We start from the raw sequence: 18,939 nt of genomic DNA on the forward strand, positions 1-18,939 counted from the left end.
GTCTCCTGTATGTAGCATATAGTTTGATCTTGTTTTTAATTAATCTGCTTACTCTGTGTCTTTTGGTTATGATTCATTTACTTTTAAAGTAATTATAGATAAGGGAGGATTTGCTATTGCCATATTAATTGTTTTTTGTTTGTTTTGTTGTTTTTATCCTGTTTTTCCTCTTTTAATGTCTTACTTTGTGATTTGATGATTTTTCTGTGGTGGTATGCTTTAATTTTCTTTATATTTTGTATATTCACTACAGGTATTTGTGTGTGTATCTGTATGTGATGACCACAAGGCTTACACAAGACATTTTATAGTTATAACAGTCTATTTTAAGGTGATAACAACTAACTTTGATCTCATACAAAAAAATCCCCTCCCATTTTATGCTATTGATGTCATATATACATCCTTTTATATTGCATATCCATGAACAAATTATTATAGCTATAGTTATTTTTAATACTTTTATCTTTTAACTTTTATACTAGAGTTAAAAGTGATTTATGCACCAACTATTACAGTAGTGGGAGTATTCTGAATTTAACTATAACTTACTTTTACCAGTGATTTTTATACTTTTGTGTTTTCATATTGTGAATTAGAATTTTTTTTTTTTTTTAGATTTTATTTATTTATTTGACAGAGAGAGAGATAGCTAGAGCAGGAACACAAGCAGAGGGAGTGGGAGAGGGAGAGGCAGGCTTCCCGCCGAGCAGGGAGCCCGATGTGGGACTCGATCCCAGGACCCCAGGATCATGACCCGAGCTGAAGGCAGACGCTCAACGACTGAGCCACCCAGGCGCCCCGTGAATTAGAATTTTTTCAGTTCTACTTGAAGAACTCTCTTTAGCATTTTTTTGTAAGACATGTATAGTGATGATGAACTCCCTTAGATTTGTTTATCTGGGAAAGTCTCATCTCTTTTTCATTACTGAATGATAGCTTTATTGGATATAGTATTCCTTTCTTTTTTTAAAGATTTATTTCATTTATTTTAGAGAGAGAGAGAAAGAGCATGTGCACGCACACGTGGTGGGGGAGGGGCAGCAGAAGAGGGAGAGAGAGAGAGAGAATCTCAAGCAGATTCCCCACTGACCTTGGAGCCTGACACAGGGCTCCATCTCATGACCCTTGAGATCATGACCTGAGCTGAAATCAAGAGTCAGACGCCTAACCAACTGAGCTGCCCAGGCATGCCTGGATATAGTATTCTTGGTTGGTAGTTGTTTTTTTTTCAGCACTTTGAAAATATCATCCCATTTTCTCCTGTCCTGCAAGGTTTCTGCTGAGTAATCTGCTTATAGTCCTATATGGTTTCTCTTGTATATGATGAGTTGCTTTTCTCTTACTACTTTCAAAATTCTCTGTTACTGACTTTTGACAATTTATTTGTAATGTGTCTTTTGAAGAATTCTTTTAGCTTTATATACATTTTCCTCTCTAGATTTGGCAAATTGTCATTATATCTTTAAATAAACTTTCTGCCCATTTCTCTCACTGCTTTTTCTGGGACTCCCATAGCACATATGTTATTTCTTTTGATGTGTCCTGTAAGTACCATAAGCTTTCTTTAATCTTTTTCTTTTTATTCTTCTAATTGGATAATTTTAAATAATTGCCCTTGAGTTCACTATTTCTTCTGCTTGATCAACTGTGCCCTTGAAGCTTTTCAATGGAATTTTTCGGTTCAGTCATTGTATTCTTCAGATTAGAATTTCTGTTTGGTTCTTTTGTTTTAAATAATTTCTTTGTGAAACTTCTCATTTTGTTCATCTATCATTTTCCTGATTTTGTTTATTTGTCTATCTGTGCTCTCTTGTCTGAGCTTAAGGTGATTATTTTTAATTTTTTGTCAGACACTTTGTACATTTCCATTTCTTTCATTTGTCTTCCACAAGAGCTCGATTTTATTCCTTTATTGGCATCATGTTGCCTTGATTCTTTATGTTTCTGCCTTCACATTTGAAGAAGAGCTATCTCTTCCAATGTTTACTAACTGGCCTTGAGAGAGAAAGAAGCCAGTCACCAGTCAGCCCAGCTAGAGTTTTGGGTATCTCTCAGACCTTTTTTATGGGTGTGCTTGTTCCACTCCTCTGCTGGGGTTGTTCCACACCTCTTGGGGGGGGGGCGGCGTGGAGATTAGGACTGTACACCTTCTCTCAATTCCAGAAAGCCAGTCTGGCTATGGAGAGCCTCTCATAAATTTTCCCTGAGGCAGTGCCCTAAAGTGTTCAAAGTTGTGCAATTCAGCAGAGTCAAGCCAGCTCTTGATATCCATGTTGTCTGCAGGATTGTGCCCATTTGTTGGAGGCTCATGTGTGCCATCTGCTGGGGAATTTGGGGTTCTGGCTACAGGGTGTGAGTGTGCTGGGGGTGGCTAGTTGTGGGGGTACTCAGATGAGGCTGGTGTGGTGGTCAGAGGCAATAAATTAACCCACCCATTCCTTATTTAGTTGTGTAAAGGAACATAGTCCTGACAGTGAATTGCACCTTGCATGTACAGACTGACAGTCTTGGCAAGAATAAAAATGAATTACAAATAAAATAAAAAACACACACAAAAAGATTTTAGGAGAAAACACTCAGTAAAAGGGAATCATCCATTTTTAAGCTTTAGGGCCACTTTGGAATTAGGGAACCAAGTAAAGAAACATGAACACCTCTTAATAGAGGAGCAAGTAGGATGATAAAACTTCATTCAAAGAGCATTTGAGGAACTGGGTATTTATAAGTATTGAAAAAGAAGTTGGGTGAAAGAATCCAATCTGAAAAGGTTACACACTGATTTCAAATATATGACATTCTGGAAAAGGACTGTAAAAAGGTCAGTGGTTGCCAGGAACTGAAGGGGAGATGAATAAGCAGAACATGAAGGATTTTGAGGGCAGTGAAAATACTCCGTATGATACCATAACAATAGAAACATGCCCTTATACATATGTTTAAGCCCATGAAATGTATGAGAAAGAACTTTCATGTAAACTATGGACTTTGACTTATTATAATGTATCATGTAAGTTCATCAACTGTAACAAATGTACCACTCCAGGTGGAGATGTTGATAAGAGAGGAGGCTTTGTATGTGTGGCCAAGGGTTATATGGGAAATCTCTGTACTTACACTTCGTATTTTCTGTGACCCTTAAACTGCTACAAACAATAGTCGAAACAATAGAAGAAATTAGAATGAATGTAATATTGCCATTTATACATATTTATAAAAGGAAGCATATTTTAAAGAAACTGATATTAATACTTTTTCATTATACTTATATGTATTTTCCTTTAGAAGTAATTTTGATCATTGGTTTTGATTTGAATGTTAACTACTTAAGCTTGGGTGACTCAAGTATTATGCTTGTCTTCCCACCCATCACTTGAAGAATTTGTGTCAGAATTGTAAAATATAGCAAATACTTGTTGACAACATGGAAAAAATGTATACAGAAAACCTATTTTGGGGAGTGGTGAATGTTATAGAAGTTGGGCCTCTAGGACCTTTGAAAGCTAGAACAAATTTGACTTAGTTTGCATAGGATAGCCATGAGGAATTGGGGTTTAGGCTGAGGAAAGTGTTTGCAGTGATGATATTTGGAAGTTTGTTGGCAAAGACAGGTATACAGAAAGCAAATCCTGGAAGGAATTAGCTAGAGTAAGTACTGAAGAGATCAGAGATGTATAATTGGGGAAGTTATTTTTTATAGTTGTTTGGAATGGATATGTGAAATAAACCTTTTCTTGTGTGTCCTTAAATTACCTTAACAAATCTACATTTATGATGTGTATTTATTATTTTGTAAATGGTTGCTGATTTCTGCTTGAAGGGACAGCATATGGAGAAACCAAAGGATGTCCACACAAGCATAGCCATGATGGGTTGAAAGTAATTTTTTGAAGTGATTTTTATATTAATTGCTTAGGTTTAGTTTTTGTCTTTTTTTTTATAATTATGGTAGTCTACTTATCTTTGAATTTCTCACTTCTCTTACCCACTCTTTTATCCACAGTAAATTTAATTATTTAAATTTCTATGCAATGCTTAAGTAGCTAACAAGATTTAATTTTCTCCTTGCTCTTAGCAACTTAGAAAAAAAAATGAAAAATTAAAGCGTGAAGGGAAAGAAAAGTTGAGTATCATTGCTGCATAATCTTATATTCCTTTTTCCCTTCTAGCTAAAGCCACTTGGTATACAGTGTAGGAAGTCTTTGGACGAATGCGATTTCCCTGAATATTGCAATGGGGTTTCCTCACACTGTGTGCCTGACACTTATGCACGTGATGGACAGAGTTGTGATTCAGGTGATGCCTTCTGTTATGGAGGACGATGTCGGATACATAGCAAACAGTGTAAAGATTTGATTGGAGGAGGTAATGACCAAAACTTTCTTCTTAGTTCCTAAATTCTGGTTATTCTAAGCTCTGTTATTCAATTTTATAGGACAAAATGTAAATATAATTTGTTAATGAGTGAAGTCTTGCCCCTTGGTGTAAAAGGAAATAAAATTTTCTTGATTCTGAAAAAAAAAGAAAAAACCCTTAATTTATATGGAATTCTTGTTTGCAAAGGAAGAAACCTCAAGTGGAAATGCAGCTTCTCAGAAGATTATATAGAATTGGTGGTGGTGGGGTTTAGTTTAGGCTTAAATGAAACAAGGTTTTTACTAGAACAAAGCAGAACTAATAACTAATTGTGTGTATTTCAAGTGTGGGTCTATTCAAAGGGGCTTGCTCATGAGTGAGTGCTTCAGTTTATGACCTGTCTAGTTCACTTTGATAGTTTCCTGTAAATGTGTAGGTCATTAGCTTCATTGAAATATACAATTTCCTGAACATACACAGTTCATGTTCTTTGAGAGAGTAAAATGTTTTATTCTCAGTCCTCCCTTTAAGTCTTCCTTAGCCAGGTCATATGTATTGTGTACCTACCTAAGTATTATGTAAATCTATATGAATGACAGGAATTGAAGGAAGAGATGAGGTAGAGACTTTGGTGATATTATAATTTTGTTCTGCTTTTCTATAGGAATCATAGTTGTGTTATCTGGCAAGATAATGGTGACATTAGTATTTAAAACGTAATTGAGATGCAAACAAACAAATGGCCAGTAAAATTAGGAGAAACAGAAAATTACTTCAGATCCATGATTCAGTGTTTCCTTAAGTAAAATCAGGAAACTAAATTTCAGTTCTAGTTAGATAAATTTAGATCCATATAGTGGGATATCAACTACATATCCCCCAAGTTATTTATCTTGTTTATTGTTTCTTTAGTATTAGCAGTGATTTTGAGTGATTTAAAGCTCTCTGTGAGAACTACAGATATTTAAGTACAATAGTCTTCTCCCAAAGTATTACAAATTTCTTGGAGATAAGTATAATATCTAAAGCATCTTGATTTTGAAGAAATATATCTCCAATCCTAGTGATTACTTGTGTTAATGCATTTAGGACATGGTAAGTCTGGGCCTGACTATCAATTAGGTTTTGTATTTATTTTTGAAAAACAATCACATTTTGTGAGCCTCCTGCAGAGCTTGGGGGCAAAAGGAAATTGAAAGTTTTGGAGCTGAAAAATTTTCCTCAACCATAACTGTATTTCAATCCAAATTAACTAAAATTCTTTGACTAGGTCATCTGTGATCTGCCATGGACACTGGTTAACCAGAAAGGTCTTGAGTAGAGCTTAATAGAATTCTTTTTTTTTTTTAAGATTTTATTTATTTATTTGACAGAGAGAGACACAGCAAGAGGCAATACAAGCAGCGGGAGTGGGAGAGGGAGAAGCAGGCTTCCTGAGGAGCAGGGAGCCTGATGCAGAGCTCAATCCCAGGACCCTGGGATCCTGACCTGAGCAGAAGGCAGATGCTTAACTACTGAGCCACCCAGGCACCCTGGGCTTAATAGAATTCTGAAGGCATTAGCTTTCCAAGATAAGAATGATATATGATTTATAGGCAACAGCCAATAAAGTCTTATTCACAGACCTAACACAAATCATTATGTGCCGCTAAATTGTTAGTTTCTGACCAAAATTTTCTTATGGGGTAAAATGTGTGTCCTTTTCTAAATTCCTTAGCAAATTTTGTTTTTGTAGAAGTCTAGCTCCTATGGTATGCTCTTCAGTGTTATTTTTGCATATGCAGAAACTTAATCTTTAGGTATAATATAAAATGATGTTAAAGGTTTAGCATCATTTATTTTGTGGAGATGTTTATCCTCTAAAAGGTAGGAGGTCTCACTAGTTGTAAAGTCACATACATTATTAGGAGTATTTGTCACCAAATGAAGTTGTGTAGCACCTAAAGGAATGTGCATACAAACCCACCAATCACATCAGGGTTTCTCAATGTCAACATTATTGATATTTTAGGCCAGATAATTCTTTGTTGTGAGAGGTGGGAATAGTGTATTGTAGTACATTCTGTGCATTGTAGTACTTTCAGCAGTATTCATGGCCTTTACCTACTAGACACAATGCCTGCAGACATTTTTGTTTTTTACAACTGGGGCAGGACTGTTACTAGCTTCTAGAAGGTAAAAGTCAGGGATGCTGCTAAACATTCTACAATACACAAAACAGTTCCTACAACAGAGTTACCTGGCCCAAAACAAGGGGCCATCTTATTAATTGCTTTCTGGCTGTTTTATAGTTTCATTGGGAGAAAATATTTATGAATCATGTATCTGATAAGAAATTAATATCCAGAATATATGGAAAACTCCTAAAACTCAACAACAAGAAACAAATAGTCCAATTCAAAAATGGGCAAAGAACTTGAATAGACATTTCTCCAAATAAGATAAAGAAGCTCACCTTTACTAATCATTAGGGAAATGTAAATCAAAACCACAGTTTCACACTCATTAGGATGGCTACAAAAACAACAACAACAACAACAACACAAAACTCCAACAAGGATGGGTGAGTATATAGAGAAATCAGAACCCTTGTGCAGTATTGGTGGGATGTAGAATGACACAAGCTGCTGTGAAAACTAGATGATTGTTCCTCTAAAATTAGACATAGAATTACTATATGATCCAGCATTCCTACTTCTGAGACTATAACCAAAAGAATTGAAAGCAGTGTCTGGAAGAGATATTTGTACACCCATGTTCATAGCAGCATTGTTGAGAATAGCTAAAATTTGGAAGCAACACAAGTGTCCATCAATAGATGTATGGAAAAAGAAAAATGTGGTATATACAAACAATGGAATTTTATTCTACATTAAAAAGGATAGAAATTTTGCAATATTATACACATGGATGAATCTTGAGGACAATTTTGCTAAGTGGAATAGCCAGTCACAAAAACACAAATACTCTGTGAGGTACCTAACATAGTCAAAATCATAGATGTAGAAAGTATAATGGTATTTGCCAGGGACTTGGGAGGAGGAGGAATGGAGAGTTATTGTTTAATAAGTATAGAGTTTCAGTTTTACAAGATGAAAAGTTATGAATGGATGGTAGTGACAGCTACACAACATGAATGTATTTAATACCACTAACCTGTACACTTAAAAATGGTTAAGATGGTAAACTTTATTTTGTATTTTAACACAATAAAATTTGTGGAAAGACAAAAAAACCCCCAATTTTTGATATGTAGACACTATCTGTCTTTAATATTATTTAAAATAATTCAGCTAAAAAGCTTTTTAAAAAAGATTTTATTTATTTGAGGGAGAGAGGGAGAGAGAGCATGAGCAGAGGGAAGGGCAGAAGGAGAGGGACAAGCAGACTCCCTGCTGAGCAGGGAGCCCTACATGGAGCTCGATCCCAGAACCCTGAGATCATGACCTGAGCCGAAGACAGGCACAGCCTAGTGAGCCACCTAGGCACCCCAGCTAAAAGTTTTTTAAAGCTTCATTGCAGTATTTCCTTACTCTGAAGCCCATTAGCTCTTTTAATATCATGTTTTATGTGTTTATATGTAAATCCTTAATTTCTTAAAGCTTGGGAACTATCTTTCTCCATCTTCTGTTCTTCCTTGAGTGTCTAAAATAGACCTGGTGTATAATAAATATATGTGGATTTTTTATTAAAAGGGAGGCACAAAAAGGAGGGATGTCTTATGCCACCATAATGCTGGCAGTACTATCTTTAGCATTTTGTGGAAGGGAGGTCTAGTGGTCATGAACTCATTTAGCTTTTGTTTGTCTGGAATGATTTTATCTCCCTTTAATTTTTGAAGGGCAGTTTTGCCTGATATAGTATTCTTTGTTGGCAGCTTTTTCTTTCAGTGCTTTGAATATCATCCCACTGCCTTCTGGACTATAAGGTTTCTGCTAAAAAATTCCCTCATAGCCTTATGGGGGTTCCTTAGTATGTGAGAAGTCACTTTTTTTTTTCTGTCAAATTCTCTCTTTGTCTTTGAATTCTGACAATTTTATTATAATGTGTCTTGTTATGGATTTCTTTGGGCCCACCTTATTTGAGGTTCTTTGGATTTTCTCGATCTAGATATCCATTTCCTTCTTCTGACTTGGGAAGTTCTTTAACCATTATTTCTTTGAATATGCTTCCTGATCCTTTCCTTCTCTATTCTTTTTCTGGAACTCTCATAATGCATATATTAGTCTCACTGATGGTGCCCTATAAGTCCCTTTAGTTACTCTTTCTCATTCTCTTATCTTGTTTGCTGTTCTTAATAATTTCCAGTGATCTCTTTTTGAGTTCACTGATCATTCCTTCTGCTTGATCTAGTCTGTTATTGAACCCCTCTAGTGCATTTTTCAGTTGTTAGTGTATTGTCAGCTTCATGATTTCTGTTTGGTACTTCAGGCTCTGGATGAATGGATCAAGTCTTTGCCTCCCAAGGGGGAAGCTGAGAACTGGGATTATTTATCCACTCACTTGGTGTTGAGCAGAGGGAGTACCATTGATGACTACTAGCTCAAGCTGCCACCCCTATAGTCCCTGGACATCTAGACAGTTCAGACCCATCAGAGCTCCCAGAACTGGCAATACAGATTCCAGGTCTTTGGGCAGCCCCCTTGAAAATGTACGCATGTTGGACTTCCAAGCAAATCCTTCTCTGCTGGGTGAAGCAGCGAGCTAGATGATCTCTTCCTGCTTGTAAGACACTGCACTGTGGTAAGGTTGCTGATGAGAGGGTGTCTTGAATCTCCCTACTGGCTTTGGTGAGTCTGGTTTTGCATTCTCCCAGAGTAAAGGAGCCTTTCATTTAATTTAGGGTTCATCACAAAGAAAATTAATCCATGAATTGAAGCTGAACCAGTGAATTTGTGAGTGTAAAGGAGAGTCCAGGGCTTCCTACACTGCCATGTTGCTGATGTCTTTTTCCCTCTGAAATATCTTTTCCCTCCAATATTATTAGGATATAATTGATATATAATACTGTGTAAGTTTAAGGCATGCAACATGTTGATTTGATACAGTCAGATATTGCAAAATGATTATCACATAGCATTGGTTAACACCTCCATCCCGCCATATAATTACCCTTTTTTTTTTTGCGGTGAGAATTTTGAAGACTTACTTTCTCAGCAACTTTCAAGTATATAATATGGTGTTTATTAGCTATAACCAAATGTTGTACATTAGATCTCCAGAATGTATTAATATTATAACTGGAAGTTTGTACCCTTGACTAATATTTCCCTATTTCTACTATGCAAAACCCCAAACTGCTCCTTGTTTCTCTGTTTGGCTTTTTTAGATTCTATGTATAAGTGATATCATATAGGATTTATTTTTCTCTGATGTATTTCATTTAGTGTAATGCCTTTAAGGTTTATCCAGATTGTCTCAAATGGCAGGAATTTCTGCTTTTCATGGTTGAGTAATATAGATATATCACATTTTCTTTTACATTCATTCCTTAATGGACACTTAGGTTGTTTACATATTTTGGCTATTGTGAATAAGGCTACAATGTACATAGGAGTGAACATACCTTTTTGAGATCATGATTTCAAATCCTTTGGATAAATACCCAGAAGTGGAATTGCTGGATCATATGATAGTTCTATTTTTAAGATTTTGAGGAACTTCCATACTGTTTTCAGTAGTGGCTGAACCAATTTACATTCCCAGCAGTATACAAGGGTTCCTTTTTCTCTGAATCCTTGCCAACATTTGTTATTTTTATCTTTTCTATAATAACAAACATAACAGGTGTGAGGTGATATCTCACTGTGGTTTTGATTGGCAGTTACCTGATGATCAGTGATGTTTCATGTACCTGTTGGCCATTTGTATGTCTTCTTTGCAAAATGTCTATTCAGGTCCTTTGCCCATTTTCTATTCAATTTATTTGATTTTTTTTTTCTACTGAGTTGTATGGGTTCTTTATATGTTTTGGATATTAATGCCTTAAAAGATATATGATTTGCAAATATTTCCTTTCCTCTTTTAGGTTGTCTTTTCATTTTATTGATTGTTTCTTTTGCTGTGAAACAGCTTTTTAAAAAGTTTGATGTAGTTCCACATATTTATTTTTGCTTTTGTTGCTTATGGTTTTGGTGTCATATCCAGGAAATCCCTGCCAAGGCCAATGTCAAGGAGTGCTTTTCCTGTGTTTTCTTCTAGGAGTTTTATTGTTTCAGGTCTTATGTTTAAGTCTTTAATCTATCTTCAGTTCATTTCTATGAGAGGTATAAGGTAGAGGTTTAATTTCATTTTTCTGCATGTGGTTATACAGCTTTCTCAGCACCATTTATTGAAGAGACTTTCTTTTCTACATTGAGTTTCTTGGCACCCTTGTCAAATATTACTGAACTGTATCTGTGTGGTTTATTTCTGGACTCTTGATTCTGTTCCACTGGTCTCTCCATTTTTATGCCAGTACTATACTGTTTTTATCACTATAGCTTTGTAGTATAGTTTGAAATCTAGGAAGTGTGTTGCCATTAGTTTTGTTCTTTCTCAGGATTGCTTTGACTATTTGGAGTCTTTAACATTCCATAAGTTTTCCTACCTTATGCTTCTATTTTTATTTAGGACCTTTCTTAATTTCTCTTTTGATAAGTTCTTTGAACCATTCGTTATTCAGGGGTATATTGTTTAATCTGCACATATTTTTTTTAATTTTCCAGTTTTACTTCTGTTATTGATTTCTAGTTTTAACCATTGTGGTCAGAAAAGACTGACAGTCTTCTTAAAATTTCTAGGCTTTGTTTTGTGACCCAACATGTGCTCTGTACTGGATAATGTGCCATGTGCATTTGAGAATAATGTGAATGCTACTGTGGTTGAATAGAATATTCTGAATATGTCTCTTAGTTCCCTTTGGAACAATGTATGATTCAAGTCCAACATTTCCTTGTTGATTTTCTGTCTGGATGATCTATCAATTGTAGATAGTGGTTGTTGACTTCTACTATTACTATATTGTTGTCTTTTTCTCCCTTTAGAGCTGTTAGTATTTGCTTAATATATTTAGGCGCTCTGTTGTTGGCTGCATATATATTTGATTGTTATATCTTCTTGATGAATTGACCTCCTTAAATTACATCACTATCTTAGTCTCTTGTTACTGTTTTTTGGCTTAAAGTCTATTTTGCCTGATATAAATATAGCTACCCCTGCTCTCTTTTGGTTACCCCTTTCATGAAATATATTTTACTATCTTTTCACTTTGAGCCTCTGTGTGACCTTAAAGCTCAAGTGAGTCTCTTGTAGGCAGTGTAGTTGGGTCTGGTTTTATTGTCCATTAAGCCATTCTATGCTTTTTGATTTGAGAATTCAATACATTAATGTTTAGAGAATTATTGATAAATTCCATTGATGTGTGGGGCCTGAAGTATTTTTACATGGAAGCATTTTATGGAAGTAGCTCACCTTTTCCCTCTCTCTGTCTCAGATATTAAATCACAGGTGACTAAGTTGATGCTTCCTTTTTTTTAAATAAAGATTTTACTTATTTATTTTAGAGAGTAGAGAGAATGGGGGGAGGGGCAGAAGGAGAGGGAAGGAGACTATCTCAAGCAGACTCCCCACTGAATGCAGAGCCTGATATGGGGCTCGATCCCAGAACCCTGAGATCATGACCTGAGTCAAAATCAATAGTCGGTTACTCAACTGACTGAGCCACCCAGGCACCCCAGTGATGCTTCCTTTTGATTGTATTTACTCTGTACTTCAATTGCTGCAACCCTCTATGTGGACATATTTAGGAGTAGCTTCTTTTCATACTCTTGAACATTGGGCTTAATGTCACTAAGTATCACCAAGTGTAAGAAACTGGGCCTCCTCACCCATAAACAGAAACATAAATACCTGCCTACCTTCATTACAGTCCTGCCATGGGAATAAAATGTGGTGGGAAGCACAGTCAGTTATAAAATACAAAGAATTAACAACTAAGGCAAACAATTACATAAAAATTACAAAATAAATATCTTTGCCCTAGAGATTCTTGCAGCTACATAAACAAAACAGACACAAAGAAAAAACCAAAACAAACAAACAAACAAGAAAAACCCAGTTATTGGCTTTTACTGGGCCCTACCAGGTGAAAAATGCATTTTCTTGATGCCTCTACCTTATCAGAATCTCTGCAAACAGCATTCTCACAGCAGGTCATTGCAGTTCCTGATGTGACTAGCTCTTGGCATTGTCTGTTTAAGAATGTGCACCCACTGGCTTCTGGAAATAGCAGAGTCAAGGTCATGTTCCAGAATTTCCCAAACTTAACTTCCAATCACTGTCTTCTTTCATGCTTTTGGGTCTTGCAGTGATATCAGTTCAAAGCCTGCAAAATAGAGGCCAGAGTAGGAAGGTTGATGCCCAAAAGGCCTGAATCTTTTAGGGCCACAGGAGAGTTATGTAATGGAACCAGAGCAGACATAGTCTTGGGAAGAAAAGAAAATTTAGGTCAGGAGTGGGATAGCCAGAGCACTGGGCTTTGATAGTCAAGAGAACAATGCAGAAATACTTCCATCCTAAGTCCCAGAAGTTGAGCTGAAAAAGGCCACAAAGAAGATGTTGGGTTTTTCAGAGTGGTGGGAGATCCCAGGAGCAATCTTGGAGATAACCTGCATTTTGCTGCTTTCACTTTTCCTCCAGTGTGTGGAAGAAGATGGAGCAGGTTACTGACCTAGCTCCCCAAGCCACTCAAAGGAACTAAGGGCTGATTGGAAAGAGCTGTTCCAATGGCAGTAAAGCAGTGTTATATGACAATGACCTGTCCCTATCTAAAATGTAGTATTTTGTTTATCATGAATTTTTCTTGTCATTAATTTTGATTTTTAAAAATATTGAGTTAAGATATTATTTGATTATTGAATTTTTGCTCCTCTACCCCCTTAAATTTTGCACCATTTTAATCCTGGCCCTTGGATAAAATTTGTGGGAATCAAGAAGTTCAAATTAGATTTAATCAAATCAAATCAAATCAAATAACAGTAATTTGGGACAAAACAAAAAGAAGCTAATTACTTACTGATGAGTTCAAGAGTAGGTCTTTTCAAAAGACAGTTGGATTCTGCTCACAAATCTATTTTGACTTGTTTTGTAGCATCTTTTACATGTATGGATTGTGTCAAGAGAGAGAATGAAGTTTATTGATCATGTCCTCCAACTATGAAACTCTGTGAAATTGCTGAAGGGAGCTCCTTTGCCAGTTAATAGTGGTGACAACAAAAGATCTCAGGTTTTATTACATGTGATTAACATGATCAACACAATGCACCTCTAAATCACCAAGTCATAGTGATAGGGCAGCTATTATTACATTTGAATTTTTTATGATTTTAAAATTAGACATAACTAAACATATAAAAGGGTGAAGTAGATGAACATTGGTGTCCTTCCTGATTTTAAAATTAGATAGCTCTTTTTTTATTGAAGTATAGTTGACACACAATGTTACATTAGTTTCAGGTGTATAACATCGTGATTCAACAACTCTATGCATTTTGCTATGCTCACCACAAGTGTAGCTACCATCTGTCACCCTACAACACTATTACAATATTAACTGTATTCCCTATGCTGTACCTTTTATCCCCATGATTATTCATTCCATAACTGGAAGTCTGTCTATCCCATTACCCTTCAGTCATTTGCCCATCTTCCCCCCACACCCACTGGCAACCATCCGTTTGTTCTCTGTATTTATGGGTCTGTTTCTGCTTTTTGTTTGTTAATATGTTTTGTTCTTAGATTCCCCATATAAGTGAAATCATATGATAGTTTCTTTGTCTGACTTATTTCACTTAGCATAATACCCTTTGGTCCATAAATGTTGTCACCAATGTCAAGATCTCATTATTTTTTATGGCTCAGTAATATTCCATTACACACACACACACACACACACACACTATATCTTCTTTAGCCATTCATATATTGATGGACACTTGGGTTGCTTCCATATTTTGGCTACTGTAAATAATGCTGCAGTAAATATAGGGGTGCATATAACTTTTCAATTTTTTTTTTTGTCTGTTTGTTCTCTTTGGGTAAATACCCAGTAGTGGAATTACTGGATCATATGATATTTCTATTTTTAATTTTTCAGGGAACCTCCATACTGTTTTCAACAGGGACTATACCAATTTACATTCCCACCAATGGTGCACAAGGGTTCCTTTTTCTCTACATCCTTTCCATCACTTATTTTTTGTTTTCTTTTTGATTCTGGTCATTCTGAGAGGCGTAAGGTGATGTCTCATTTTGGTTTTTATTTGCATTTTCAGGATGATTAGTGATCAGTATCTTTTCAGATGTCTGTTAGCCATCTGCATGTCTTCTTTGGAAAATGTCTATCTAGGTCCTCTGCTCATTTTTTAATTGGATTGTTTGGTTTTTTGGACTTGAGTTGTATAAGTTCTTTCCATAATTTGGATATTAAGCCCTTATTGGGTATATCATTTGCAAATATCTTCTCCTATTTAGTAGGTTGCCTTTTTGCTTTGGTGATGGTTTCCTTTGCTATGCAAAAGCTTTTTATTTTGGTGTAGTCCTAATAGTTTATTTTTGCTTTTGTTTCCCTTGCCTGGGGAGACAAATCTAGAAAAATGTCAAAGAAATTTTTGCCTATGTTTTCTTGTAGGAGTTTTATGGATTTGTGCCTTATAGTTAGGTCTTTAATGCATTTTGAATTTATTTTTGTGTATGGTGTGAGAAGATGGTCCATTTTTATTCTTTTTCATGTGGCTGTCCAGTTTTTCTGCACTATTTATTGAAGACACTGTCTTTTCCCCAGTGTATATTCTTGCCTCCTTTGTCATAGATTAATTGACAACATAAGTGTGGGTTTATTTCTGGTCTTTATATTAAGTTCTATTGAGCTATGTGTTTATTTTGTTCCAGTACCATGTGTTTTGATTACTACAGCTTTGCTGAATATCTTGAAATCTGGGATTGTTGATACCTCCAGCTTTGTTTTTCTTTCCCAACATTGCTTTGGCTATTTGAGGTCTTTCATGGTTCCATAAAAATTTTATATTATTTGTTCTAGTTCTGTGAAAAATGCTGTTGGTGTTTTGATAGGGATTGCATAGAATCTGTTGATTGCTTTGGGTAGTATGAACATTTTAATAATATTGATTCTTCCAATCCATGAGCATGGAATATCTTTCCATTAATTTGTGTTGTCTTCAACTTCTTTCATCAATGTTTTATAGTTTTCAGAGTATAGGTCTTTCATTTTCTTAGTTAGGTTTATTCCTAGGTATTATATTATTTCTGGTGCACGTGAAAGGAGTTGTTTTCTTTATTTATCTTTCTGCTACTTCATTATTAATGTACACAAATGCAACTAAATTTTGTGTATTAATTATGTATCATGCAACTTTACTGATTCATTTATTACTTCTTTTTTAAAAAATTTCTTATTGTTACGTTAATCACCATACATTACATCAGTAGTTTTTGATGTAGTGTTCCATGATTCATTGTTTGTGCATAACACCCAGTGCTCCATGCAGAACGTGCCCTCTTTAATACCCATCACCAGGCTAACCCATCCTCCCACCCCCCTCCCCTCTAGAACCCTCAGTTTGTTTTTCAGAGTCCATTGTCTCTCATGGTTCGTCTCCCCCTCCAATTTCCCCCCCTTCATTCTTCCCCTCCTGCTATCTTCTTCTTTTTTTTTTTCTTAACATATTTTGCATTATTTGTTTCAGAGGTACAGATCTGAGATTCAACAGTCTTGCACAATTCACAGTGCTCACCATAGCACATACCCTCCCCAATGTCTATCACCCAGCCACCCCATCCCTCCCACCCCACCCCCCACTCCAGCAACCCTCAGTTTGTTTCCTGAGATTAAGAATTCCTCATATCCGTGAGGTCATATGATACATGTCTTTCTCTGATTGACTTATTTCGCTCAGCATAACACCCTCCACTTCCATCCACGTCATTGCAAATGGCAAGATCTCATTCCTTTTGATGGTGGCATAATATTCCATTGTATATATATACAACTTCTTCTTTATCCATTCATCTGTCGATGGACATCTTGGCTCTTTCCACAGTTTGGCTATTGTGGACAATGCTGCTATAAACATCGGGGTGCACGTACCCTTTCGGATCCCTACTTTTGTATCTTTGGGGTAAATACCCAGTAGTGCAATTGCTGGATCATATGGTAGCTCTATTTTCAACTCTTTGAGGAACCTTCATACTGTTTTCCAGAGTGGCTGCACCAGCTTGCATTCCCACCAACAGTGTAGGAGGGTTCCCCTTTCTCCGCATCCCCGCCAACATCTGTCGTTTCCTGACTTCTTAATTTTAGCCATTCTGACTGGTGTGAGGTGGTATCTCATTGAGGTTTTGATTTGGATTTCCCTGATGCTGAGCGATGTTGAGCACTTTTTCATGTGTCTATTGGCCATTTGGATGTCTTCTTTGGAAAAATGTCTGTTCATGTTTTCTGCCCATTTCTTGATTGGATCATTTGTTCTTTGGGTGTTGAGTTTTGTAAGTTCTTTATAGATTTTGGATACTAGCCCTTTATCTGATATGTCATTTGCAAATATCTTCTCCCATTCTCTCAGTTGTCTTTTGGTTTTGTTCACTGTTTCTTTTGCTGTGTAAAAGCTTTTTATCTTGATGAATTCCCAATAGTTCATTTTTGCCCTTGCTTCCCTTGCCTTTGGCGATGTTTCTAGGAAGAAGTTGCTGCGCCTGAGGTCGAAGAGGTTGCTGCCTGTGATCTCCTTTAGGATTTAGGATTTTGATGGACTCTTGTCTCACATTGAGGTCTTTCAACCATTTTGAGTCTATTTTTGTGTGTGGTGTAAGGAAATGGTCCAGTTTCATTCTTCTGTATGTGTATTCTGTTGCTTTGAGATGGACTGTTCTGAATATGTCTGTGAAGTCCATTTGGTCCAGTGTGTCATTTAAAGTCTTTATTTCCTTGTTGATCTTTTGCTTAGATGATCTGTCCATTTCAATGAGGGGGGTGTTAAAGTCCCCCACTATTATTGTATTGTTGTCGATGTGTTTCTTTGCTTTTGTTATTAATTGCCTTATGTAATTGGCTGCTCCCGTGTTAGCGGCATAGATATTTACAATTGTTAGATCTTCTTGTTGGATAGACCCTTTAAGTAGGATATAGTGTCCTTCCTCATCTCTTATTATAGTCTTTGGTTTAAAATCTAATTTGTGTGATATAAGGATTGTCACCCCAGCTTTCTTTTGATGTCCCTTAGCATGGTAAATGGTTTTCCACCCCCTCACTTTCAATCTGGGGGTGTCTTTGGATCTAAAATGAGTCTCTTGCAGACAGCATAGCCTTTGCCGGGGTAAGTAATCTGCTCAGGTTTACTCTCAGGAGCTTTTGTTCCCTGCAAGCTTTTCATACAGCTTTGGAGGACGAGAGTGAAATGGCGGACTCCCAATCTCTGCCCCAGAGGAGCCGAGAACTTGGGGCCACAATCCTCAGTGCGCCCCCAGAGAAAAGCAGTCAGTCACTCCCATCTCCTTGGTCTCCAGCCATGCTCCGTGCTCACCCGGCCTCTGCCCGAGCGTTTCTATCCCTGGCACACGACCTGGTGTGGAGTCTTCAAACCCAGGAGATCCCTGCGGTGTGCTCCTGCACCGCTCCTCCCAGGGGAGGAAGGGGAGTCTCCCTGGATCTGCCGCTTGTTGGGTCCCTGCTGGAGGAGCAGTGGCCCGACTGTGCCGCGGATCATGGTTTATGGCAACCCCAAGCTGAGAGCCCACTCCCCGGTTGCGTCTCTGCAGCTGGCTTCCCCACTCCGATACCTGGGGGCTCTGCCGCACTCAGGCACCCAGAGTCTTTCTGTGATCCTGAGGGTCCTGAGACCACACTGTCCCACAAGGGTTCCAACCCCCCGCTTAGCCACTGGAGCGACGTCCCTCAGCAGAGCCGACTTCTAAAAGTTCCAATTTTGTCCTCTGCGGCTCTATCACTTGCGAGAAGCAGCCGACGGAGGCCCCCTCCCCCGCCGTCTATCTTCCCAAATATCACCTCGGATTCACTTCTCCGCAAGTCCTAACTTCCAGAAAGTGGTCACTTTTCTGTTCAGAGAGTTGTTGCTATTCTTTTCTTCAATCTCCTGTTGAGTTTGTAAGTGTTCAGAATGGTTTGATCCCCATCCAGCTGAATTCCTGAGACCAGACAAAATCCAGGTCTCCTACTCCTCTGCCATCTTGCTCTGCCCACCTCATTTATTACTTCTAATAGTTTTTTTTGGTGGAATCTTTAGGGTTTTCTATATGCAGTATCATGTCCTCTGCAAATAGAGACTTACTTATTCCTTACAAATTTGAATACCTTTAATATCTTTTTTTGCCTAATTGCTGTGGCTAGAATTTCTAGTAATATGTTGAATAAAAGTGGTGAGAGTGGGACATTCTTGTCTTATTCCGGATCTTTGAGGAAAAGTTGCTCAGTTTTTCACCATTGGGTATGATGTTATCTGTGGGTTTTTCATATATGACCTTTATTGTGTTGAGGTATATTCCCTCTAAACCCACTTTGTGGAGGGTTTT

General features: G+C 37.1%; 1 protein-coding gene across 1 annotated transcript in view; it reads left to right on the forward strand.

Annotated features, from left to right (window-relative positions):
* Positions 1-18,939, forward strand: part of LOC110573135 (disintegrin and metalloproteinase domain-containing protein 5-like) — a 145,658-nt gene that overhangs the window by 93,368 nt on the left and 33,351 nt on the right. Inside the window, exon 13 of the mRNA XM_021681556.1 lies at positions 4,170-4,365. Within this exon, the coding sequence (XP_021537231.1) occupies positions 4,170-4,365 (196 nt within the window). The remainder of the gene's footprint in view (positions 1-4,169; positions 4,366-18,939) is intronic.

The sequence above is a fragment of the Neomonachus schauinslandi genome, chromosome 2 (assembly GCF_002201575.2).
Source record: "Neomonachus schauinslandi chromosome 2, ASM220157v2, whole genome shotgun sequence".
In the NCBI taxonomy this organism is placed as follows: Eukaryota; Metazoa; Chordata; class Mammalia; order Carnivora; family Phocidae; genus Neomonachus; species Neomonachus schauinslandi.